General features: G+C 46.0%; 1 protein-coding gene across 4 annotated transcripts in view; it reads left to right on the forward strand.

The window, feature by feature from the left end:
• Nucleotides 1-21,026, forward strand: part of LOC122395820 (focal adhesion kinase 1) — a 50,733-nt gene extending 29,707 nt beyond the window's left edge. For 2 of the 4 annotated variants that reach the window (XM_043393720.1, XM_043393703.1), the window contains exons 2-23: nucleotides 10,218-10,363; nucleotides 10,491-10,666; nucleotides 10,768-10,899; nucleotides 11,318-11,467; nucleotides 11,541-11,729; nucleotides 11,812-11,892; nucleotides 12,074-12,296; nucleotides 12,723-12,758; nucleotides 12,871-13,002; nucleotides 13,244-13,426; nucleotides 13,492-13,708; nucleotides 13,770-13,960; nucleotides 14,044-14,248; nucleotides 14,500-14,579; nucleotides 14,774-16,518; nucleotides 18,107-18,250; nucleotides 18,360-18,509; nucleotides 19,390-19,489; nucleotides 19,561-19,792; nucleotides 19,873-20,164; nucleotides 20,261-20,606; nucleotides 20,689-21,026. In XM_043393720.1, coding sequence (XP_043249655.1) covers nucleotides 10,228-10,363; nucleotides 10,491-10,666; nucleotides 10,768-10,899; nucleotides 11,318-11,467; nucleotides 11,541-11,729; nucleotides 11,812-11,892; nucleotides 12,074-12,296; nucleotides 12,723-12,758; nucleotides 12,871-13,002; nucleotides 13,244-13,426; nucleotides 13,492-13,708; nucleotides 13,770-13,960; nucleotides 14,044-14,248; nucleotides 14,500-14,579; nucleotides 14,774-16,518; nucleotides 18,107-18,250; nucleotides 18,360-18,509; nucleotides 19,390-19,489; nucleotides 19,561-19,792; nucleotides 19,873-20,164; nucleotides 20,261-20,584 — 5,118 coding nt within the window. In that variant the 5' untranslated portion in view covers nucleotides 10,218-10,227 and the 3' untranslated portion in view covers nucleotides 20,585-20,606; nucleotides 20,689-21,026. The remainder of the gene's footprint in view (nucleotides 1-10,217; nucleotides 10,364-10,490; nucleotides 10,667-10,767; nucleotides 10,900-11,317; nucleotides 11,468-11,540; nucleotides 11,730-11,811; nucleotides 11,893-12,073; nucleotides 12,297-12,722; nucleotides 12,759-12,870; nucleotides 13,003-13,243; nucleotides 13,427-13,491; nucleotides 13,709-13,769; nucleotides 13,961-14,043; nucleotides 14,249-14,499; nucleotides 14,580-14,773; nucleotides 16,519-18,106; nucleotides 18,251-18,359; nucleotides 18,510-19,389; nucleotides 19,490-19,560; nucleotides 19,793-19,872; nucleotides 20,165-20,260; nucleotides 20,607-20,688) is intronic. The other 2 variants (XM_043393729.1, XM_043393713.1) reach the window with 2 other exon arrangements.
• Nucleotides 21,027-21,517: the final 491 nt, after the last annotated feature.

The raw sequence follows: 21,517 nt of genomic DNA on the forward strand, positions 1-21,517 counted from the left end.
AACGCGTGGAGCCCCACGGAGCGCGGAGGTTCGTAAAACTCGTGGATCGTCTATTGTTAACGTTCGCCCTGTCTATTGTTAACGTTCTATCCTTCGCCTAAATGCCATTAGGCAGCCGTGGACAACCTTTCACGCCGTTTGCTCGATCTCTCGCGCCAACTGACTCGTCGAACTTGTATTTTCCGCCATCTTTCTTGTCTGAAGTTTAAAAACACAAGTACTGCTTTCCTCGTAAAGAACATTTTCTTTTGGGTGAATTCTATAAATAAGAATAGTAATACGAACGATACGGAATAGGAAAATATATGCATTAAGCTGCAAACGAAGTCTAAGATTCTACCTTTTATGCACTTCGGTTTACGATATCGTCTCGTTTTACACGGTTGTTATTGCGCATATTTTCTTATTTATAGCATTTACCACCGAAGGGGATCGTAAATCGAGCGATAGATTCCGCTCTGCCTGGAAACGAGTATTCTTTACAAGCAAAAAAAAAGGTTACATCCTCGATTTGTATTATCGACGATGCTTTATATTCGTCGTAAAATGAAGAAGATGGAATCAGAGTTCTATCGATCGTCTCGTTTAGTCCGGATTGCCAAGCAATTACTTTCCCGAAGAAAATAAGACAAGATTGGAACGTGGCACGAACCGTGCAGCAGGCCCAACAGTGGTGCACAACCTTCTTCCATATTAAAACAGACAAAATAATAATCGAGTTAGGTACAATCCTACAATTATTTTGTAATAGTAAAAATACAAGAATTTTTCATTGCAAAGACAACGAGTACGATTGGAGGAAAGGATCGGTCCATCCAAGGGCCACTCCTTTCTCACGAGAAGCTCCGAATGCGCTTTCATCTTGGATCAAATCACCAAAGAATAGCGAGTGATCGTTCGGACGAAACTCATGAACGTTCACTTGCCCCGTACAAAGAAGCTGCGAGCCAGTAAAAAGAGACTGCTTAATCAATAATTGCCCGACAGTGTAACGTGTGTCGTCTTAAATTGCTTTAAAAATAAACACAGAAGATGAAGATCATCACGATACAAAGAACCATTGCACTCTGGAGTTATAAAATCTTAAAAGGATACACTCGTTATTTGAATTTACATCCTGCATGGTCGTAGATACGTTCTCGGTTCGTTAAGATAGGCACGACTATAATTCCTCCTTGCACCCGATGGTATGGATTAAAACAACTTCCGAGATCGATAAGATAAATGGAACGTGGAAGTTACAACTCGTAAGCTGTCGGGAAAGATTGAACTTGCGGGTCTCCTTTAAGCTAACAGGATAGAAGTTAGCTTTCTTAAGCTGCTGGGATAGGTGGAACTTAAAATTCTTTCTCAACTCGGGAACACCAACGGGGAAAAGATTGAGGAAACTCCGACGTGGGTGATCCAAGTACAACTCCGGGTCTCTTTGAACTCTATGGGGCTAGTTTCCCCTGGAATCTCATAAAAACATACTGAATAATTCATTTATATAAACGCTCTTCTCCTCGTGATAGAAAAATGTTAATTTGCCCAGATTGCCAGGATAGATAGGATTCACGGTATTTCACTGACCCACTGAAATTCTTTGATCGACTTGGCCATTCCCGACGATGGACCGAAACACGAGAAAACCGGGTCTACGTACAATTTCGCCCAACTTCTACATTTACTCTGTATGAATCGTGCAATCTGTTTGATCAGTTTCTATGGTTCCTGCCGGGGGACTGAAAATTTCAAGCGACGTTGAACAGCAGTAAGTGCCCCGCTATGGAATTCATTCCTAATTAAAATGCTATCCGATAATGTACCTCTACCGGCTGGAACACTTTAAACAGGCCACCTGAATAACTCATTTAGCTTCGTCGACGGACAGATATACGCTTCGAGACAAACTTCCCTTGGTTTCGACGGCAATTTCATACTGGAATTTTAAACGCTGCACGAAGAACGAAATTATTCATTTTTTGGCTCGAAAATACTTTCCTTGGCTTCTATTATATTTGGTACTAAATGAAGAGATAAAGTCGAGTATTTCTATTTCAATATTCGAACTGTTTCTAACCCACGATTGGAATATATGCCCCAGAGATCGTCTCTCGATCCTCGTAAGTGGGCCACAAACGATCTCGCGTCTTCCCAGAGAAGTATTCCTTTCTGACAGCCGCCGTACGCGCCAGCTTGCAACTCCTGCTGGCGATAAGGTCGACTTATCTCGAACTCCAACGCGTCTCGTATCGTGGCGGGTGGCTTCGATATTCTTTTTTATTTCGAAATGCGAAAAATTGTTTTTTTTCATCCGATTACGCGAGACTGGTCCCTCGAATCTTAACGGTGAATAAAAATAGAGGGAAACTGGGGGATCGTGCGTCTCGCGTCTCGCGTATGAAATATCACGTCGATCGGCGTCTCCAGGCAGTCTGTTCGCGCGACCCGGAGCAACCGATTTATTTGCGTCGTAGGAATTACGCTGGCCACGTGATTTTTCACCGTCTGCCCACGCGTACCAGCTGTACCAAAGATCGTAGATGGAGGCAGAAAGGGATAGAGCGACAGGAGAGTCGAAAGAACGCTCGTGAAAGAGCCTAGACGAGCGGAGAGAACGGCAGGTTGTTCGAGGCGTCGATCAGTTTCCGTTCGACGGCGAACAGGCGCGCACACGAGCGTCCTCGCGATTAAAAAACAATCGGACCGGAGGGAGGTTTCATTTTCGTCGGTGGATACGCGCGAAAGCGTCGCGACGGACTTTGAACCCGCGACGTCGGAATTAATATCGTCGTGGTAGCGAAAACGGGAAGAGAAATTATTTGCGACCTAATGGTTCGGTAAACATCGTTCGTATCGTTTCGAATTGATCTGTTTTGCGTTAAAAATAAAAATAAAATGGGCTGCGGTTAAACGCGAACCTCGATTATCGTCAGTAATTGTTTTACCGCGATTGTGCCCGCGACTAGAGAATTAAAACACGATTAGTATCACCATTTGAGGGGACTAGGTAAAAAACAATTGCAAAGAAACGATTTAATTCCAACAGTGATACTTTTATGTCGCGAGAGATGCGTCGTTTCCGGTAGAATGGAGGTTGTCTCGCGTCGGAGGATCGCGGAGACCGTGTCCCAGCGCGCGATTCGATTTCGTAAGACGAGATCCATGCGACCGTTCCGCTAGGCGGGCATCGATCGTTCTGGATCGGGCTGGAATCGAGTTACGCGAAAAAATCCCCGAGATAGGCGCAGCGACTATGACGGGGCTCGTCGGGGATCTCTGTAAATCGATCCGTCGATTGGCCAACGGATTTCCTCGCAGCCGATATTCCTCCCTCGAGAAACAGCGAACGCGGTTATCTGTGTCGACGAACGCTCTGAACGATTTCGAGGGTAGCTGTCGGTGAAAACCATGCTGGAATTGGTGGAACGCAAGGCCAGCGTGATCTCGTGGCCGACCTGTCGCGGCCAAAATCTCGGCTCGTTCGACAAGGATCCCAGAGGGTTCTTTTTCCTGAAGCGGGACAAACGATGGAGGAGGGAGAACGGGGGGTTGCTGTGCTCCCTGGGGCAGCTAGGATGCAACGACACCTACAGCCCCGACACCCTGGGCACCTGGAAATTCCACAGGGTGGCCAGAACGAGGTAAAACCGTCGTAAATGGCGGACGATGGGAATTCGAGCGATTCTTCTACGCGTCGTCGTGCCTAGAATTCTTAGGAAATCTTAGAGAATGGGCATCGTACACACGTGAATTATTACGTACTGAGATACGGAGTTCTGTTCGGAGATAAGAAGATGGCTGGTGTGTCTGATTGGCCACGGCGTAATCTCCTTCCTGCGAACCCAGGCGGGTCTGCTCGAAGGAGATTATGCCAGGATAGGTCCAGACCCGCCAGTCGAGTATATTGGTTCCATTGGTTACTCAATTTCTAAATTTGTAAATGTATTTCACCATAGATCCAAGTATTTACTATCGAAGAAATTGAATTGCACGCGTATAACGTTGTTTTATATTGTCGCACTCGCGCTGGTTTACACGGGAACCCTTCGATCGAGATTCCCCCGGTTGAACGACCGGGTTCCGTGGATCGTCTTTCGCGGTAACGAGTCCCATCGACGATCGCCATGATCTATGCCCGGTGCTCGCGTTTTTCCGCGACGACGCGCTGGCTGGTAACGACCGTTCGTGCCTCGTTATTCCTCCGGACGATGCAAAAGCGCAATAGAGAAAGTAATAGTGAAAGGTAAGGTGCGTGGGCGAGAGTCGCAGGTGCGTGGTGGTTCTGATCGCCACGGGTCAGGGCCGGAGAGGACGTATCCTCTCCCTTTCACCCCTCCCCCTTTCCAACACCCTTTTTTTCCACTCGTTCAGGTTGAGTTTGCCACGCTAAACCACCCCCCGATCGAACCCAGACAAACTGGGTCGTTCGAAAAAACAATTTGGGGGGAAATTTACCTGGGGAAAAGGTTTCTGAGATAATATCCTACACGCCCACTTTGCAAGGGTGAAAGTAGTCCGCAAAATTGGGGCGCTGAGAAGATTTTTTTAAATCTCCACCGATCTAATTAACGAAACGACTCGAGGAATTTTAAATTACAAGCGTTTATAAAGTTCTCTGGGGGGATGGTAATTTTAATATTCCACAAAATGGCGTCGCGAAATTGAATCGAAGTGGATAGTTGCTTCCGTTAAAGTCTTGCATTGCAAAGGGTTAACGCGCGTTTGTACGGGGGAACTTTTAGAGGTAATGGATAGAAGCGTGGCGAAGTTTCGCGCGTCGTTTCGTTCCACGGGCGTGAAAACGCGGGTTTGCTTGCTAGGAGGTATAGGATTTTTCTCGCAGCGGCTTAGGAACGACCGATTACCTCATTCCCAGCGTCGACGTCGTTCCTACGCCGCGTTGTACGCCACCGGGTGTAATTTATAAGCGGCAAGCCGCTTTAATAGCGTTACCGCCACCTAGCGCGGCATGCTACCCGACGATATTCCGCAATAAACAAATAAGTCTGGCCGCTGTTCGCGCTTTGTAATTATCGCGACGGAAGCCATTTAATATGTCGCGCGCAATTGAATTAATTCGACCGATTCACCGAGCCGCGAAACTGCCCCGGAAAATGAATATTCATCGCGCGACCGTTTCCCCGCGGAAAAATCCCCGGCACCGTCGATCCTCGATCGACGTACAACGATCGTGATCCCCGCCTCGCTCCAAAGTCCTTCGACGTGGCACGAAACAATAGAAAATAAAGAGAACCACGGGAGAAACAGTATTATTCGTTATCGATAATTATTACTAAACATTTATGCCTCGTTGGTGGTTGGAGATCCAGTTAGCGTAAATATTTATCTTGTATAGAGCTGTGATTCGATCGGGGAATCCGGGAGTCTCGAAACATTCGAGAATCTTGACGATCGAGTGTCGTTTCGGAACAATCGATACGGTATCGTCTCGAATATCGAGATTCCAGGGATTCCGGGATCTCGGTTCTGAGAAGTCGTCCCGATTCCTCTCGATTTTTCCTACGATTCGACACACATATCGACGGAGAAGGCTCGTGGTTCTTTGCGCGAGCACTTCGTTCCTGACCGACGGCATTCCTTAGCCGGACGACGCTCGTAATATACATTTGCATTAATAGCCACGATGCAAACACACTTGCTGGAACAGTTCGACGACGTTTTCGCGCGTCGCCTTTTTACGGAACCAAAACACAAACAACGTCGGGGATCCGTAAGAAAGCGAAATCGCCATTTTTAAATCACCAAAGCTAGCTTTCTAGCCCCAGTTTAAACCGTGGAAAACTCAAACTTATAATACAGGGTGTTTAATGGAAGATTCTAGAGGCCAAAATAAAGACAAAAATTAAGAATATTCTCGATTGAGGTTTCGTTCAAAAGTTGTTAAAAAATTAAATTTAAAAATTTGTCAAATCGTTCAAAAAAAATTATTTCCTGCTGCGGGGGTCAATTGCAAACATTTCTGGTGAACAGACATACCCCCGAAATCCTACGCACTTTCGAGAAAAAAATTCGATAAGGTGTGACATTTTTCGATGGAAAAAAAGATTTCAAATCGTTTTGGAAAAATTATTTTCTATTGCGGGGGTCAATTGCAATCATTTTTGGTGAACAGACATACCCCCGAAATCCTACGCACTTTCGAGAAAAAAATTCGATAAGGTGTGACATTTTTCGATGGAAAAAAAGATTTCAAATCGTTTTGGAAAAATTATTTTCTATTGCGGGGGTCAATTGCAATCATTTTTAGTGAACAGACATACCCTCGAAGTCCTACCCACTTTCGAGAAAAAAATTCAAGAAGGTGTGACATTTTTCGATGGAAAAAAAAGATTTCAAATCGTTTTGGAAAAATTATTTTCTGTTATGGGGATTAATTACAATCATTTTTGGTGAACAGACATACCCCCGAAATTTTACTCACTTTCGAGAAAAAAATTCTTTACCGAAAATATACTGTGTGGCCTCTAGAATCTCCCATTAAAGTTTTTCCCAGGGGTGGTTTTTACACCCTGTATATGATAATACTGTTCATTCCTAAATAACAACCAGGGTGGGCTGGAAACCTCGGGAAAGAATCTGCATGGAGAATGTATCGCGATAGTGAAACATCGTACCGAAATCTAGAGGTAGTTCAGGTCGAACAGAGGATCGCGTTTCTAACTATTTTTCACGGCGCATACAAATGGCCGGAATAAAGTGCTTCCGGGCGTGCAATACGGCCGTTTGTGATTTTAAATGGGACCATTAAATCCGAGGCGGTTCTTCTATTTTCCAGCGCGTTAATTCCGAGTAGCCTTTCAATAGCTTCATAACTGCGATTGAATGACGACCAAATGAAATCACCTAGCCGACATTTTTCAACGAAGGACGTCTCCCGCCGCGATTACCAGTGGTTTACGGAATGGAAATACCCGCTCGATTTAAAGGAGCCCTCGAATCCTTTGTGCACAGACCCGGTCAATCGCGACTAGTACAGTAGAACCTCGTTAATTGCAAAAAAAAGAGGTTCGTTCTTTGCTTCTATCGAAATTCATGCGATTAAAAGGAAGAGCATAGATCTGAAGTATCCGTTTCTGTATAAAATTCAGACTCGACGATCGGCTTTTCAAATATTCCACAAATGCAAAGAATTTGAGTGCATCGCGATCGCGAAAACGCAACCCGTGGATGAAACGGCGGATTTTTTTCATACCGCGAACATTACTCAGATTTCTTGGTTGCTCCTCGAGCTCCACAATGCATTTCCATCGCTTACACTTCACCTCTCGCGTAAGGTCTCTTACGATCGATCTGCTTTTGTCTCAAGCGGAAGACTTCCACTTCCAGCTTCACTTGTTGCTAAGTAACCGCCCCTTCTGCGATGCAACGGTTAAGGTTCACATGCAAGCATCAGTGTTGTTCCACTGTGCTCGAGAAACCGAGTCGAGCATCGCTTAGCACGGAGATTCGAATTCAGTCGGATCCACGAAACTTTCGAGCACACTACACAACCTCGATGATCGTGCGAGAACCTTGTTTGTTGCGTTGACAAATGGCACGAACGGTCTAGAAAAATTTCCCTCGAGAACGAACGACACTTGGGAGTCATTCGCGTACAATGACTTTAAAAAGTACTGAAACTCGAGCAAACAGCGACTGTACAGTGATTTATCCATGATATTTATACTGTACTCTAAGTGTGCAGGAGCTTATGGGACTAAAAATCGCTTCCAGTGAGCAAATCGCCGCCATACCTCGTTAAAGCGTCTGCTCGAGACGCTTTATCGAGGTACTATGAATGTACCTTTCGCGTTAGAGATGCGTCAGAAACGAAGTTAGAAAGCGGAATTATGGGACAGTGGAGATAGACAGTAGAATCTCGATAATTGCATGAAGTCACCGTAAGCAACGTGTTATTAATAATTTATACAACCGCTTGCATTCATTCGGCGCAAGATCAACGCTCGCGCGAGTTCATTCGCGGCGCATAGTTTAGACCAGTGTGTCTCAAACTTTGTATCGATCTAGCTTTTCAACGAGCAAACGATCATTAAACATCTCAGCTGTACTCAACACGTTCACTGTCTATGGCCCGTATACGAGTCACGACACCATGCTTTTGAATATACCGCTAAGAGACCGGACAGTGAACGTGTTAATTCACAACGAGAGTGCATTTAAGTTTCAAAAAACTACCTGATGCACTTAATATGCAAATGTATAAGAAATATTTAAACATACGAATAATTCTGTTTGATAAAATGTTTCCCCAATATGAAATGCAAGTCGAAGGAAACTGTTTCTGGTTTTCTGTGATTTCTGTGATTTACAAAATGGACGTCGAGGGTCTCGCGAAGCCCAGTTTGAGAGACGCTGGTTTGGACAACGACGTCGAATCGAAGACAAACGGAGGAGGCGTTTTATTAGGTCATCGCGAGTGACGTCACCGACGTCCAACCTTCCTCGTGGAAAGTATGACGGATTCGCCTTCGAAAGTCGTGATTCAGCCGGGTATATCGATCCGATCAAGGTTATCGGAGTTTCGTCCGACCGATAAGAAACCGTAGTCCCGTCTCGCTTCCGTTTCGAACGGTTTTCGAGGCTCGCCACGCGGCCCCGGAGTTCGGCAACTCGTATTTAAGAACAACGAATACAGGTTTCGGATTCGTTCGTGAACCCAGCGACGACGGGGAATCTGGTTAGGCGCTCGGTCCGGTCAACGTCCCAATTTACTCACGCGTTTCAATCGCTAGCCGTCGCGTCGCCATTGCAAAATAAAGAAACAGCCTCCGTGAACATGTTTCGTTCCATGAATACAGGTACAAGAGCTCGAGAACGATGACGACAAACGCGACGCATTAATTCACTATTATTATTCTTACTGAATCCTTCTCAAGAAATAAAATTATCGAATAAGTCTATATTCCCTTGACCCTTAAGTGGACTCTAAGTCTCAACTGAATTAGTTTACTTAATGTTAACAATTATTAATTCAAACTTGCGGCTGCAATAGTCCAGTTAAGATTTAAAATAACTCTAAATCGAATGGAACGCGAAGAAGTCAAGCTCCAATGTCTAGAGAAGCAGTGACGTGAGCAATGGTTTACGGAACGAGCCTAAAATTTCGATTCGTCGCTCGGAGATAAAACCTGCCCCGGCTCTGCTAGCAGTCTGTATAAGCGAGAAACGATTAGTGGAAATATCGCGTCGCGATCTTGTAACGTCTAAAAATACCGAGCGACAATCACCCAGGAGAACGCATGGGAACGGCCGATCCGCGGACAATCATGCTCGCGCGATGACGCGTCGAATTCACGCGCCGTTAAATCGCCCCGATGGCGAAGATGATAGAAAGAAATACCCGTCCCGTATAACAATAACCGTGTTTATGATAATGGCGTTTGTCCGCGTCGGTGTGCGCACGAAGGCGGCGATTACAGCGTTTGTTCGTGTTCGAACGCGTTTTGAAAGTGTCGGCGACGGGTTTCGCGCGCTCGATACCGCGAAAGGTTAAGGGGAACGCGAACAATGTCGAGTAATTTCTGCTTAGTCGCCAAGTAGCGATCGTACCGATCCCGGTGACATTAATATCGACATGTGTCGCCGCCCACGCATTGTATCGAGCCATCGAACAAGTAAGTTGTCGTTCGGTAAGACGCGCGAGACCACGACACTATCGAGCATCGAAGCCGCGACTGTCATGCTCACGTGCTTTTGTTTACGCGAGGTCCTTCGAACGTGGGAGGCCGTCCATAAATTCACTCGACACCCCCTCCGACTTTGCCACCCTCGAACAAACCGAGCGTCCCTTTTCCACGGAATTATTTACGTCGTCTTTAAACCCGATCCATCGATTCGAGCGTTATCAGAAAGCGATGTTCCGGTATTAATCGTGCCTGGACACGCTTGAAAGCGGCTCGATGCCGCTGCAGTGTTTAGAGCACGCAAGCTTCTTTGCGTCTCGCGTATTATCCGCCTCTTTGTCGACGGCGAAAATTCCGGGACGGTTAGAAGGGGCTGAGAGAAAGAGAGAAAGCCGGAAGGTTTCAGAAGAAATCCTTTTCCTCTATGGGCCGGTGAATAATTAATACTCTCGGGCGAGCTTCGACGTTAAGTTGAACCAGCGCGCGCCGAGGTTTTATGAGATAATGCATAATTGACGTCCTCGTTGCCGCGACGTCGACTAAGCCCGGCCTCTTCGCCGTTTTTTCCTTTTATCTTTTCCATGGCAGCCATGAGGGGATGAGCACTGGCGTGGGAGATGGAGGTGGAGGCGGCGTTGGCGGCGTGCAGGGCAGCGGCGGCGGCAAGAACACACCGCCCCATGGATCGCCCACCCCCATGGACAAGGCGACCCTCAAGGTCCATCTGCCCAACGGTAAATTAAAAACTATTTTACGCTCGAAACAAGCAACCCTTATTTAAAGTTACAAAAGTAAAAAATATAGCCCTATTTTTCATCGTGATCGTACAAGCCAGTTACGCAGACTGTGATTTTTCCCAAGGTGGTTTCAACGTCGTCAAGTTCGGCGACGCCATCGACGTGAGAGGCATCATCTCTCTGGTGACCAGTCGATTGGCAGTTGGCACGAGGCACTATCGAAATCTCTACGCCATGAGGCTGCATCATCCCGGATCGGGAGAGAGCTACTGGTTGCACCAAGACACCACCATGTACCAGGTTCGTCGAGCCTGAAAATAGAAAACTATGTTAGAACGATTCTTTAGGTTGCACAAACGTAGAACAAACGAGGAATTAGAACGTTTCTGAATGTTTGTCAGGTTCAAGAGAAGTACGAGAAGAAACACCCCCATTGCGAGTGGAGGTACGAGCTGAGGGTACGGTACCTACCGCAGAACCTGAACGACCTGTACGAGAAGGATAAAGTGACGTTCTATTACTACTACGATCAGGTACCTTGTGGCAGAACTTTTTCAACCCAATACATCGTACACTTGGTAAACCAGTGGTGTTTAACCTGATCCACTCCCCAGACCTCAGGGTAGCATATTAGGTTATTCCAGTAACTCGTCCAAGGGGCTAGACCCCGGAAGGGTCATTGTGGGAGTCAAACAATAGCGAAGGGGGTTGCTTTTCTAAGGCTACGGGGGTCGAGCAAGGGTCAAGTACCACGCCACGATCTTTTTCTGGCTAGTGCAAACACCTCGATTCAAGGTTTAGACGAGTGAACAAATTTTAAGTTTCGTTGGGAACGACTGCAACCCCCCAAAATGGCGGAAGGTTGCATTCGTGGTAGGTTCTGTCCTCGGGGAAGAGAGGGTTAATTACCACTGTTTTGAACAAAGGAATCGAATATGGTCGTTGTCGTAGGTACGAAACGATTATCTGTGCGCGAATCACGCGGCCCTGGACCAGGACGTGGCGGTTCAGCTGTGCTGTCTGGAGATTCGTTACTTCTTCAAAGACATGCCGCAAATGGCGCTCGACAAGAAGAGCAATCTCGAGTACCTGGAAAGAGAGGTACAGCGGGATGAAAGATAATCGTCATTTCGCCTCGGTTTTCGCTAACAATCGCCTGTTGTTCGTTTCGCAGGTCGGTCTGCACAAGTTTTTACCGCGATCCGTGCTGAACGGAATGAAACCAAAGGCGCTGCGCAAGCTGATACAGCAGCATTTCAAGAAGGTGGCCGCGCAGTCGGAACTGGAATGCATGTTCAAGTTCTTCGATCTCCTGAGGGCGCACTACAGATTCGACCAAGAGAGGTTCATATGCGCTCTGGGGGTGAGTCTGCATTGTATTCGCTGCTCCAAAGAACTCGGAAGACCCAGCGACGTTATTTGCACTTTACTCTTCTCGTTTTCAGTCGAGCTGGTCTATACCCGTGGAACTAGTCATCGGGCCGGATTTAGGCATATCTTACATGGCCCACAGGGGTGGAACGGTGGTAGGTTTCTCGGTGACTCCTCTGACCCGACCTGTTAACCGGAAATAATAAATTAGAGATAGAAAGTAACTTCACGAGGCAAAACTAAACGTGTCCGCGTCCTTTTATTGCGAGAAACGTCCCGGTTGACAGGCCAAAGAAACGTTTCCCAGTGTTTCACCGAAGGTGTGTGTTGTCGCAGCCAACGAGAATGGCGGAGTTCTCCCAGATACAGTCCATACAGACGCTAGCGTCCGACTGCAAGGAACACGCGAAGGCGTGCATCAAGTTGAGGGTGGCCGGGGCGGCGGAAACGCTCAGCATAACGTGCTCCAGTCTCGATCAAGCGGAGAGTCTCGCCGATCTCATCGATGGATACTGCAGGCTGGTCACCGGAAGCAACACCTCGTTGTGGAACAGAAAAGGTACCACTCTCCCTACCGGGGAAACAAAATTTAAAAGCCCTGAAGAGTAGCATGAGAGAAAGAAAGAAACTTTAATTACTTATCATTGAAAGTTGAGCTCGAAAACAGTATCCAAAAGCTGCCTTATTTTTCAGCCCGTCACCCTGGCGTAAACCCTTAAAATTATCAAGATGCTCGAGTCTCTTCTTAACGCTATAGTTTTCGAAGCAAAGAATCACGATGATCACACGATCGATACTTAGAGAATTTTTTTTGTTTTTTTTTATAGTACCTGAACAAATTAGAAACGTAACGTCGATACACGTACTCACACGCATCGTACACAGAATTTATTATTCGCACGTTACCTCCCCTACCCCCTACCCCCTACCCCCCCTTTTACGTTCACGGACTATAACCAAGTTTCTAATCGTTTACACTTCCAAGCTGCATCGTGGAAAAACTATCCCTGTCCATGCAAAGGTTTGTAGTTTTTTTTGAATGGTCCCGTAGTTTATCGTGTTTGGTGCTGCATGAACGTCGCGATAAATGGGCTTGCGTGATTATTAAGAACGCGATGTTGGTTTCGATGTAGACGCCCATCCGCCCAAGTACAGACAAGACGGCACCAACAGTCCGGAGAAGAACGTCAGCAAAACGGGGACCATATTGTCCGAGGACTACGCGGAGATCGTGGACGAGGAGGGAGACTATTCGACGCCAGCCAGTAAGCCACCATTTTGCACATTGGAGAATTCTTTCCATGAAACATATCTGGATTTTTTAATAAATTTTACCGTAAAAAACTCTTAAACTACCCGAAACACGACAGAGGATCGTAGAACAAGATGGCGCCTACATTATTCGCCCAATAAGTCCCATATAAAATTGGCAGTATTTAATATTCCAAGTTAATGATATTCCAGTGCGAAGAATCACATAAATGTGTTTCCAATCGCGAATTGCAGCTCGAGATTACGAGATAGTGAGGAACCAAGTGGAGCTGGGCGAAATAATCGGCGAGGGTCAGTTCGGGAACGTGCACAAGGGTTCGTACAAGGGCAGGGACAACCAGACCATAGCCGTAGCCGTGAAAACCTGCAAAGTGGACGCGGATCTCGCGACATCGGAGAAATTCCTCGAGGAAGCCTGTAAGGAACCTGCTCTAGACTCGATCGGCGGAAAGAAAAACCGTTCTAACGCGCGAAAATTTCAGACATAATGCAACAGTTCGAGCACCCTCACATCATACGACTGATCGGTGTATGCTCGGAAGCACCGATTTGGCTGGTGATGGAGTTGGCCAGGTTAGGCGAGATGAGAGCTTATCTGCAATCGAACAAACAGCGTCTGGACCTAGCCACGCTGTTGCTTTACACGTTTCAGCTGAGCACCGCCTTGTCGTACCTCGAGAGCAAGAAATTCGTGCACAGGTAACGGGACGAGCAAACGATTGAAAGTTACGTTATCGGTCTAATGACTAATTATTTGCAGAGATATCGCCGCGAGGAACGTGCTGGTGTCCGCCCACAATTGCGTGAAATTGGCAGATTTCGGGCTGAGCAGATGGGTGGAGGATCAAAGCTACTACACGGCCAGCAAGTGCAAGTTACCGATCAAGTGGATGGCCCCGGAGAGCATCAACTTCCGGAGATTCACCACGTCTTCCGACGTCTGGATGTTTGGTCAGTTTCAAAACCAATGTTTTTACGCCTCCGTTACCGTTTGCTTAAGGCGAGGGTAAAGCGTCTTTGTTTTACTTGTTCAGGCGTGTGCATGTGGGAGATTTTGATGCTGGGCGTGAAGCCGTTCCAAGGTGTGAAAAACAACGAGGTGATCCGCAAGCTCGAGAACGGGGAGAGACTGGCGCTGCCCAATCACTGCCCCCCGCGATTGTATTCACTGATGTCTCAGTGCTGGAGTTACGAGCCTAGCAAGCGACCAACGTTCAAAGAAATCAGGGAAACGTTGCAGTGAGTATGCCTGACCAACAGCAATCGCGTATTTTTAGGTATCCTCCGACGATACCAAGCTTTATCGTTCCGATAACGTCGATCAACAAGTACGATAGTATTCAAAATGTGGCTGATTACAGAACCGATAAAAACTCGATCAAATATTATGTTCTCAAACATTTCATATACTTTTTAAAATAATATTAGCGAAAAGAGTTCTAACTTTGGTTGTACAAATTTTATAAGTTGGGCATTGTTAAAATTTTCAGTGAGATTCTGTTGGAAGAGAAACATCAACAGCAGGAAACGATGAAACGAGAAAACAGGAGAGTTCAAGCCATGTCTTGGGGTATGTAGGGAGAGGAACGATTAACTATGCAGGGTGTCGCAAAGTATGCACAGTGGGACACCCGACGCGATCACCTTGAATTAATTGTAAATTATGCGTTGCTCGAGTAAAATTATTTGGACCGCATCGGCGTATTTCGAGACACCCTGCGTGACGATCTTGGACGTTTCATCAGATGATCTGTCGTGTTTTAGGTGCAGACGACGTACCGCCGCCGAAACCATCGAGGCAACCGCAAAACACGACGGACCAATCTCAGCTAACGGCCGCGGCGCCTGTTTCCACCTATATCGTGGCTCAAAGCCCCGAGGTTCTCGCGCAACTTCTCAAGGACAATCAAACCAGGGGGGTATGTCCCTCCGTGTACACGACACCCGCCTCCCCCTTCAACACCTTGGCGGTGCAGTTCCAAGACGAAGACCAAGTCTTGACCACCGCCCTGGTCTCCGACCTGCCCTTCTTCGATCCGACCATCTCCGAACCGTCCGCCTCCCACGACACCCATTCCGGGGACTCGACCCTATCCGACACGAACCTGGACTCGCTCGAGTCCTCGGACGTTCCGTCCCTCGTGTCCAGCCTGAACATTTCAGAGACTGCACAAGCCCAATCACCCGCTGCTAGCAAAAAGCAGCAGAAGGTTAAAGAGATGCAAAATTTGTACGCGGTCAGCTCGAAAGTGGTCGGTAGCATTACAGGCGATCTTTACTCGCCCGTGCAGAAGTTCACAGCGTCGAGCGGCGTCCCGGTGACGACCGCCGCGTCCGGCTGCGGCGAGATCTACGGCCCGGTGGCCAATTTCACCCAGAGCTCCGCCATCGTCGGCAATCTGAGCCAGAGCCCGAGCGTGGGCGGTAACTTCGGCGAGAATCCGGGCAACTTCGGGCCCGGCAGCCTGAACAATATGGCGTCGGTCGGTCAGCCTCAGATCGCCACCAGTTACAGTCAATTCCCCGGCGCTGGCGCGGGTCAAGTGTTCGGTGTAGGTCAACCGGTCGGTCAGAGTTCACGCGCGACCGTCGGTTCGTCCAACGCTAACGTGCCCACGTCCAACGCGGAATGTCTGTACGGTCCGGTGCTCAAGTTCCGCGCGCAGAACGCGCCCGACCCGATGTCCGCGAACGCGCCCGTCGTCGGCTGCGTCCAGAATCCGCGAGGGAACGTGGCGCACGTCGCGACGACCGGGCAGAGTCTGCAGCCTCAGCCGATGATGATGCACGCCCAGAATTACCAACACCAGCAGCAAATCTATTCGAACATCAGTCATCCGGGGCCGCAGACGGTGTACCTGTCGCAGTCCCAGCACGCCCAGAACATCCAACGTCAGAGCAATCCCGTGCACTCGGCTTCTTACGTGACGGCGCAACACTCTGGCCAGCAGTGCCAGCCGAGCGGCGCCAACCCGATTTACACGGGCCACGCGACCTCCGTCACGGTGGTGCAGTCGCAGAAGGTGCATCCGGGTCACGCGTACGCGCAACAGATCCAACAGACTGGAATAGCCAGTCACGTGGCCAGCTCGCAATCGTCCAACGTGAATCAGCAATTGTCGTTCGGCGTGCTGGGCCCGGGTCATCCGGTACAGCCGCAACCGTCCACCGGTATGCAGCATCAGCACCACGTTCATCCGTGCACGTCTAGCTACGTGGTCGTCGGCCAACAATCGAGCGTCGCCGCTCAGTGCAACGTTACGAATCCGGTAACGAGCGCGTCGAACGCCACGCAGTATCTCGCCTGCCAGCCGGGAATCGTTAAGACTAGCGCGCCCCAGCCGGCGACCGGTGTCGCGAAAATCACCACGTACGTAGCGCAAAAGCAAGACGAACAGCTGACTAGCTCCACAGACGGTACGCTCTCCGGATCTCTGATATCCTCCGCTGTCAGCGACAGCACGATGTCGTCGAGCAGCTCGATGACAGAGGAGGCGCATCAAGACCAGGTTCGGCTAATGCCTCCTAGGAATGAAACAAATCGCATCCTCCTATCTGCAAACAGCATTATGTACATTGATTTCATTTTTTTTTTTTTCTTTTTTTTTTTTTTGTTACTCGGGACATTCTTGCACCTAACCGACAACCACTTGTGTCGCGCGCGATGGACGTGCACACGCTGCCGCCGCGAAACTTCCCGGCGCCTTCGCAATTTTTGGCGAACCGAACCTTTTTCCGTGCATACGAGAACGTTTCATTAAGGATATTGTCTTTCTTGTACAGAGCGAGTCGTGGTTTGCGGTACAAATGGTACACGATCACAATCTTTTATCTTAAATTGTACTTAATACTTTAATGGCCGCGTGTAATAAGACCGTTGCCCGTCACCACTGATATTAGGAATATTATTACAAGGAATTATAAATGTAACATCGACAAACGTAATAAGTTGAATGTATGATAAAATGGTGACCGATGCAGTAGATCACGCACACGTGACAGCGGCCGTCAAAGTGTTAAGTGATCCTAATAACAAAGAATACAATTCTAAATAAAACGAGCGTATGTCCTTATAAAAAAAAAAAAGCTTCGTTTCTCTAAAAACAGCGGAGGTGCTTGAAACTTTTGAGCAGCAATGTGTATATACGTACATACGGTAACCCCCGTTTAATTGTCACCTCCGTAACTGCAACGGAGTCATCCCCTCCGCTGTTATCGTTCGCTGCACGCAGGGTCGAATCCGCCAATGTAAAATAAAATATGTGTATCGCTGCATCTTCGCGAAAGTGTTATCGATGGATCGGTGAGAATAAGTACAATCACGACCTTGTTCTAATTATTTTTAATTACTCGTAATTCGAACAATGTGTAATTATTAATGTTCCGAATTACTTCGTGTTTGGACTCGTTCCCCGTTGGGAGGATCCCGCCGTACCATTAATAACGCTATCGTGAACAAAATAGCGAGGCAATACGAACGATTCTATTTTACATTTACAGATTTAAATGGGCACTTGGTGACAATGCACGCGGGGTTACGGTATATGCTTTTTGGTAAACGCGGTAGAACTGTTCGGGATCCCCGTTTCACATCCGGATTTGTTCCTGGAATATTCCTGGATTGGTTCCTGTGATCTCGAACGGCTCTAATCTGCGGAACGCTCGCGCACGCTCGTTTGTGTGCTCACAGACACACACACGCATACACGCAGTAGGCCTTTCTACTTTCGTTGCGCAAAAAAAAAAAAAAAAAAACTAGGCACGATGTTTCGTTACGGTTGAATTATTTTTTTTTTTTATTTGAAGTTTGGTAGGCTAATACTTTTGCATGAAGAATGGACATGATAATAATAATAATAATAATATGATGTTATATACATACATATATATAACATCTTGAGCTGCATGTGACGAGTGTGATTGCACTACTCTCATTCTGAAATTGTATTTTTGCATCGAGAATTATGCATCTCTTTAATTTTACCGTGTATATATATATATATGTTTATTGAAAGAAAGTCGAGACAATGAATTTACCGAAATCGACGATTGGATAACCGACACGTGAGAAATAAAAATCAGTTTGTCTCGTTTCAGAGAGCTGTGCAATCACAGCTGTTGGACAGCGTTACAGAAAACTTCAACAGCGGCATCGACGACGAACAAAAGCTGCTTGAACAGCGGCTGTTGCAACAGCAACGCCAGTCGGAAGAGGACAGTCGCTGGTTGGCTAGAGAAGAGGTGTGCAAATTAGTTACGATGCATATGATCCTACAACGCTCTTATAAAATCAATTGTTTATTTACTTTAGTCAATGTTAATATTGCAATATCCATTTCTATCTGTTTAGAAACGTTTATCTATCGCGACAAGCGGCGATGAAAGTGCCAGTCCTCCGGTTCCTCGTTCAGTCACCCAATCACCAAATCATGAACAGCACAGCACCAATACTGGCTCATTGGGTTCTGACAAGGGCACTGATAAAGTGATCGTTGTGAAGGTAATGGACTTAATCATCATACTATACAGGCTGTTCATCCATGGGAAAAATTTTAATGGGAGATTCTAGAGGTCAAAATAGGACGAAAATCAAGAATACCAATTTCTTGACCGAGGCTTTATTAAAAAGTTATTAACAGATTAAATTAAAAGGTTCCAAATAGTTCTGAAAAAATTATTTTTAGCTAAGGGGATTAATTACAATCATTTTCGGTGAACAGACATACCCTCGAAATCCTACGCACTTTCGAGAAAAAAATTCGAAGAAGGTGTGACATTTTTCGATGGAAAAAAAAATTTCAAATCGTTTTGGAAAAATTATTTTCTGTTGCGGGGGTCAATTGCAATCATTTTTGGTGAACAGACATACCCTCGAAATCCTACCCACTTTCTAGAAAAAAATTCGAGTAGGTGCCTAATTTTTCAACGAAATTAAAAAGTTCCAAATCGTTTTGAAAAATTTATTTTTAGCTAAGGGGATTAATTACAATTATTTTTTATGAATAGACATACCCCCGAAATCCCTTCCACTTTCTAGAAAAAAATTCGAGAAGGTGTGACATTTTTCGACGGAAAAAAAAATTTCAAATCGTTTTGGAAAAATTATTTTCGGTTGCGGAGGTCAATTACGATCATTTTTGGTGAATAGGCATACCCACGAAATCCTACTCATTTTCGAGAAAAAAATTCGAGAAGATGTGAAACTTTAAACGTTAATAACTTTTTAACGAAGCCTCCATCAACAAATTAGTATTCTTGATTTTCGTCTTATTTTGGCGTCCAGAATCTCCCATTACAATTTTTGCCAGGGTTGGCCGAACACCCTGTATAGGGAGGCTCGTGTTACAAACAAAGCGGTAGAAATTATTTGTGTTCCCTAGAAAATGGAGCCTACTCCAACCGCGGATTTGGACAGAACCAACGACAAAGTATACGATTGCACTACGAGTGTCGTCCGTGCCGTAATGTCTCTGTCTCAAGGTGCAATGTAACTCTCTAACGCTTACTTTATTACATCTGTGAATCTCGATTTAACCGAATTATGACTACAGGCGTTCAACAAAGCAAAGCTGAACAATACTTGGAACTAGTACGGAAAGTAGGCATCGAGTTGAGAACACTCCTATCGTCCGTGGACGCTCTGATGGACATATTACCCATATCTGCTCATCGAGAAGTAGAAATGGCGCATAAAGTTCTCAGCAAGGACATGGCGGAACTGGTGACCGCCATGAAACAGGCTCAGAAGTACAGCGCTACTACTTTGGACGCGGAGTACCGAAAGTAAAATTCCAGAATCACCGTGTATATATCCCGGTGTAACGAACGAACGGAAATATTAAGGGTACGTACAATGATTTCAGACGAATGTTATCGGCAGCTCACATCTTGGCAATGGACGCGAAGAACTTGTTAGACGTGATCGACTCGATACGCATTCGCTATCCGTACGTGGACAATCAGATTTGCCAAAAGCAAAACGACGTTAGCGTCCCGCAGGAATCTGCACCGGAAGGTCGTATCCGTTCCAGCCAGTCTGGCGAACAGTTTCTAAGAAGAAGTCAGTCGACCGAACGCCAAGGCACCACGTTCAGACAGAGCCAAAGCGGCGACCTTCTTCACAGAATGGGCCAGTCGGTCGATCGTTCTCTGCAGGTAACGCACCTGGACCTAGCAACAAAATTTCTCATCGTTAGTAAATCACTTTTTACACCGTTACCATAGACACACGAATCTTTCTCCCCTGTTTAGGATAGCCAAAGCGACGTTAGCAGCGGCTCCAGCCTCGAGCGAAGGCATCCTATTGTCACGAACAGTCTCGAACGTAATTCGACAACACGACGACAGATGGCGACGAATAGCTTAGAAAGAAAAAGACCATCGTTATCGTGTAATATCAGTCCTATGAATAATTCGGTGAATCTGCCGCCAATGGTGCCGGTTACCTGTAATTTAGTCCAAACAGTAGGACCTGTAATTCATCCAAGTCAGACAGTCGCGACAGGTATTAGTCAACAATCGGTGTTTGGTTCTAACAATAAAACGCCAAACGAAACTGCGACAAGTGATAGCTAACAACGAGGTGCCTTGTATTAAGGTAAATTATACACGTGAACAGTGTCCCGTATGCAACCTAACCCGAGGCATGCGTTCGTTAATTGTATCTTTACCGGTTTCAGGAATACTTCGAAGAGATATTAGTTTGTATGTACATAGACGACATCGTACAAGTTACCCGTCTACATCTCGCGCATGACTCAGCAGCAGGAGATTTAGTATTTGTGCTTTATAGCTCTTTTTAACACTATACAGACTTGGTCTAAACGTACTTATAGATAGGACAGTATTCGTTAGATGTAGCAGTAGAGGAATTATCATTAAAAGTAAGTCACAGCTATAAAGAAAATCACTCCAAAGCTTTAGAATTATTGTTAATTTGTTATTGTATAACAACCGCGTATATAGGGTGACGCAAAAGGCACAGTCCTCAAACAGAGGATTGTAATCGCACTCAATTCTTCTTTACAGCGCGTTTCAGTTTCCTCGAACGTGTCTCGACTTTATTGAAAATGAATTCTAAAAGAAATTGCAATTAACGTTATATCGTATACGATCCAATAATCCTAAAGATTGTCTGATTGCATCACTCTATAGGTAGTTGAACAATTCTATATATATATTATATTTATAAATATATATATATATATTTAAAGAAATAGTTCAAACGGTAATATTTCGCGAAAATTTAATTTCATGTAGAATACGATCTTACGGTATTGTTTTCACGAATCCATAATTTAATAGTCTATTTCCTGCTAGGGGGAGTGATTACAATGTAAAATGGGACTGAATGTTATTTCTATTAGGTAATTATTTAGCTATTCATACCGATTTGTGAAATTTATACAGAATGTTTTATAAAAAAGCAAATCATTCTTCAACGGCAAGTCAGTTCCTACAAAATATTTATAGAAAATTTCATCTTTGCATAAGAATAGTATTGACGCC

This window comes from Colletes gigas, unplaced genomic scaffold, assembly GCF_013123115.1.
Source record: "Colletes gigas isolate AHSC1104 unplaced genomic scaffold, ASM1312311v1 Colletes_gigas_Sc00001, whole genome shotgun sequence".
Lineage (NCBI taxonomy): Eukaryota > Metazoa > Arthropoda > Insecta > Hymenoptera > Colletidae > Colletes > Colletes gigas.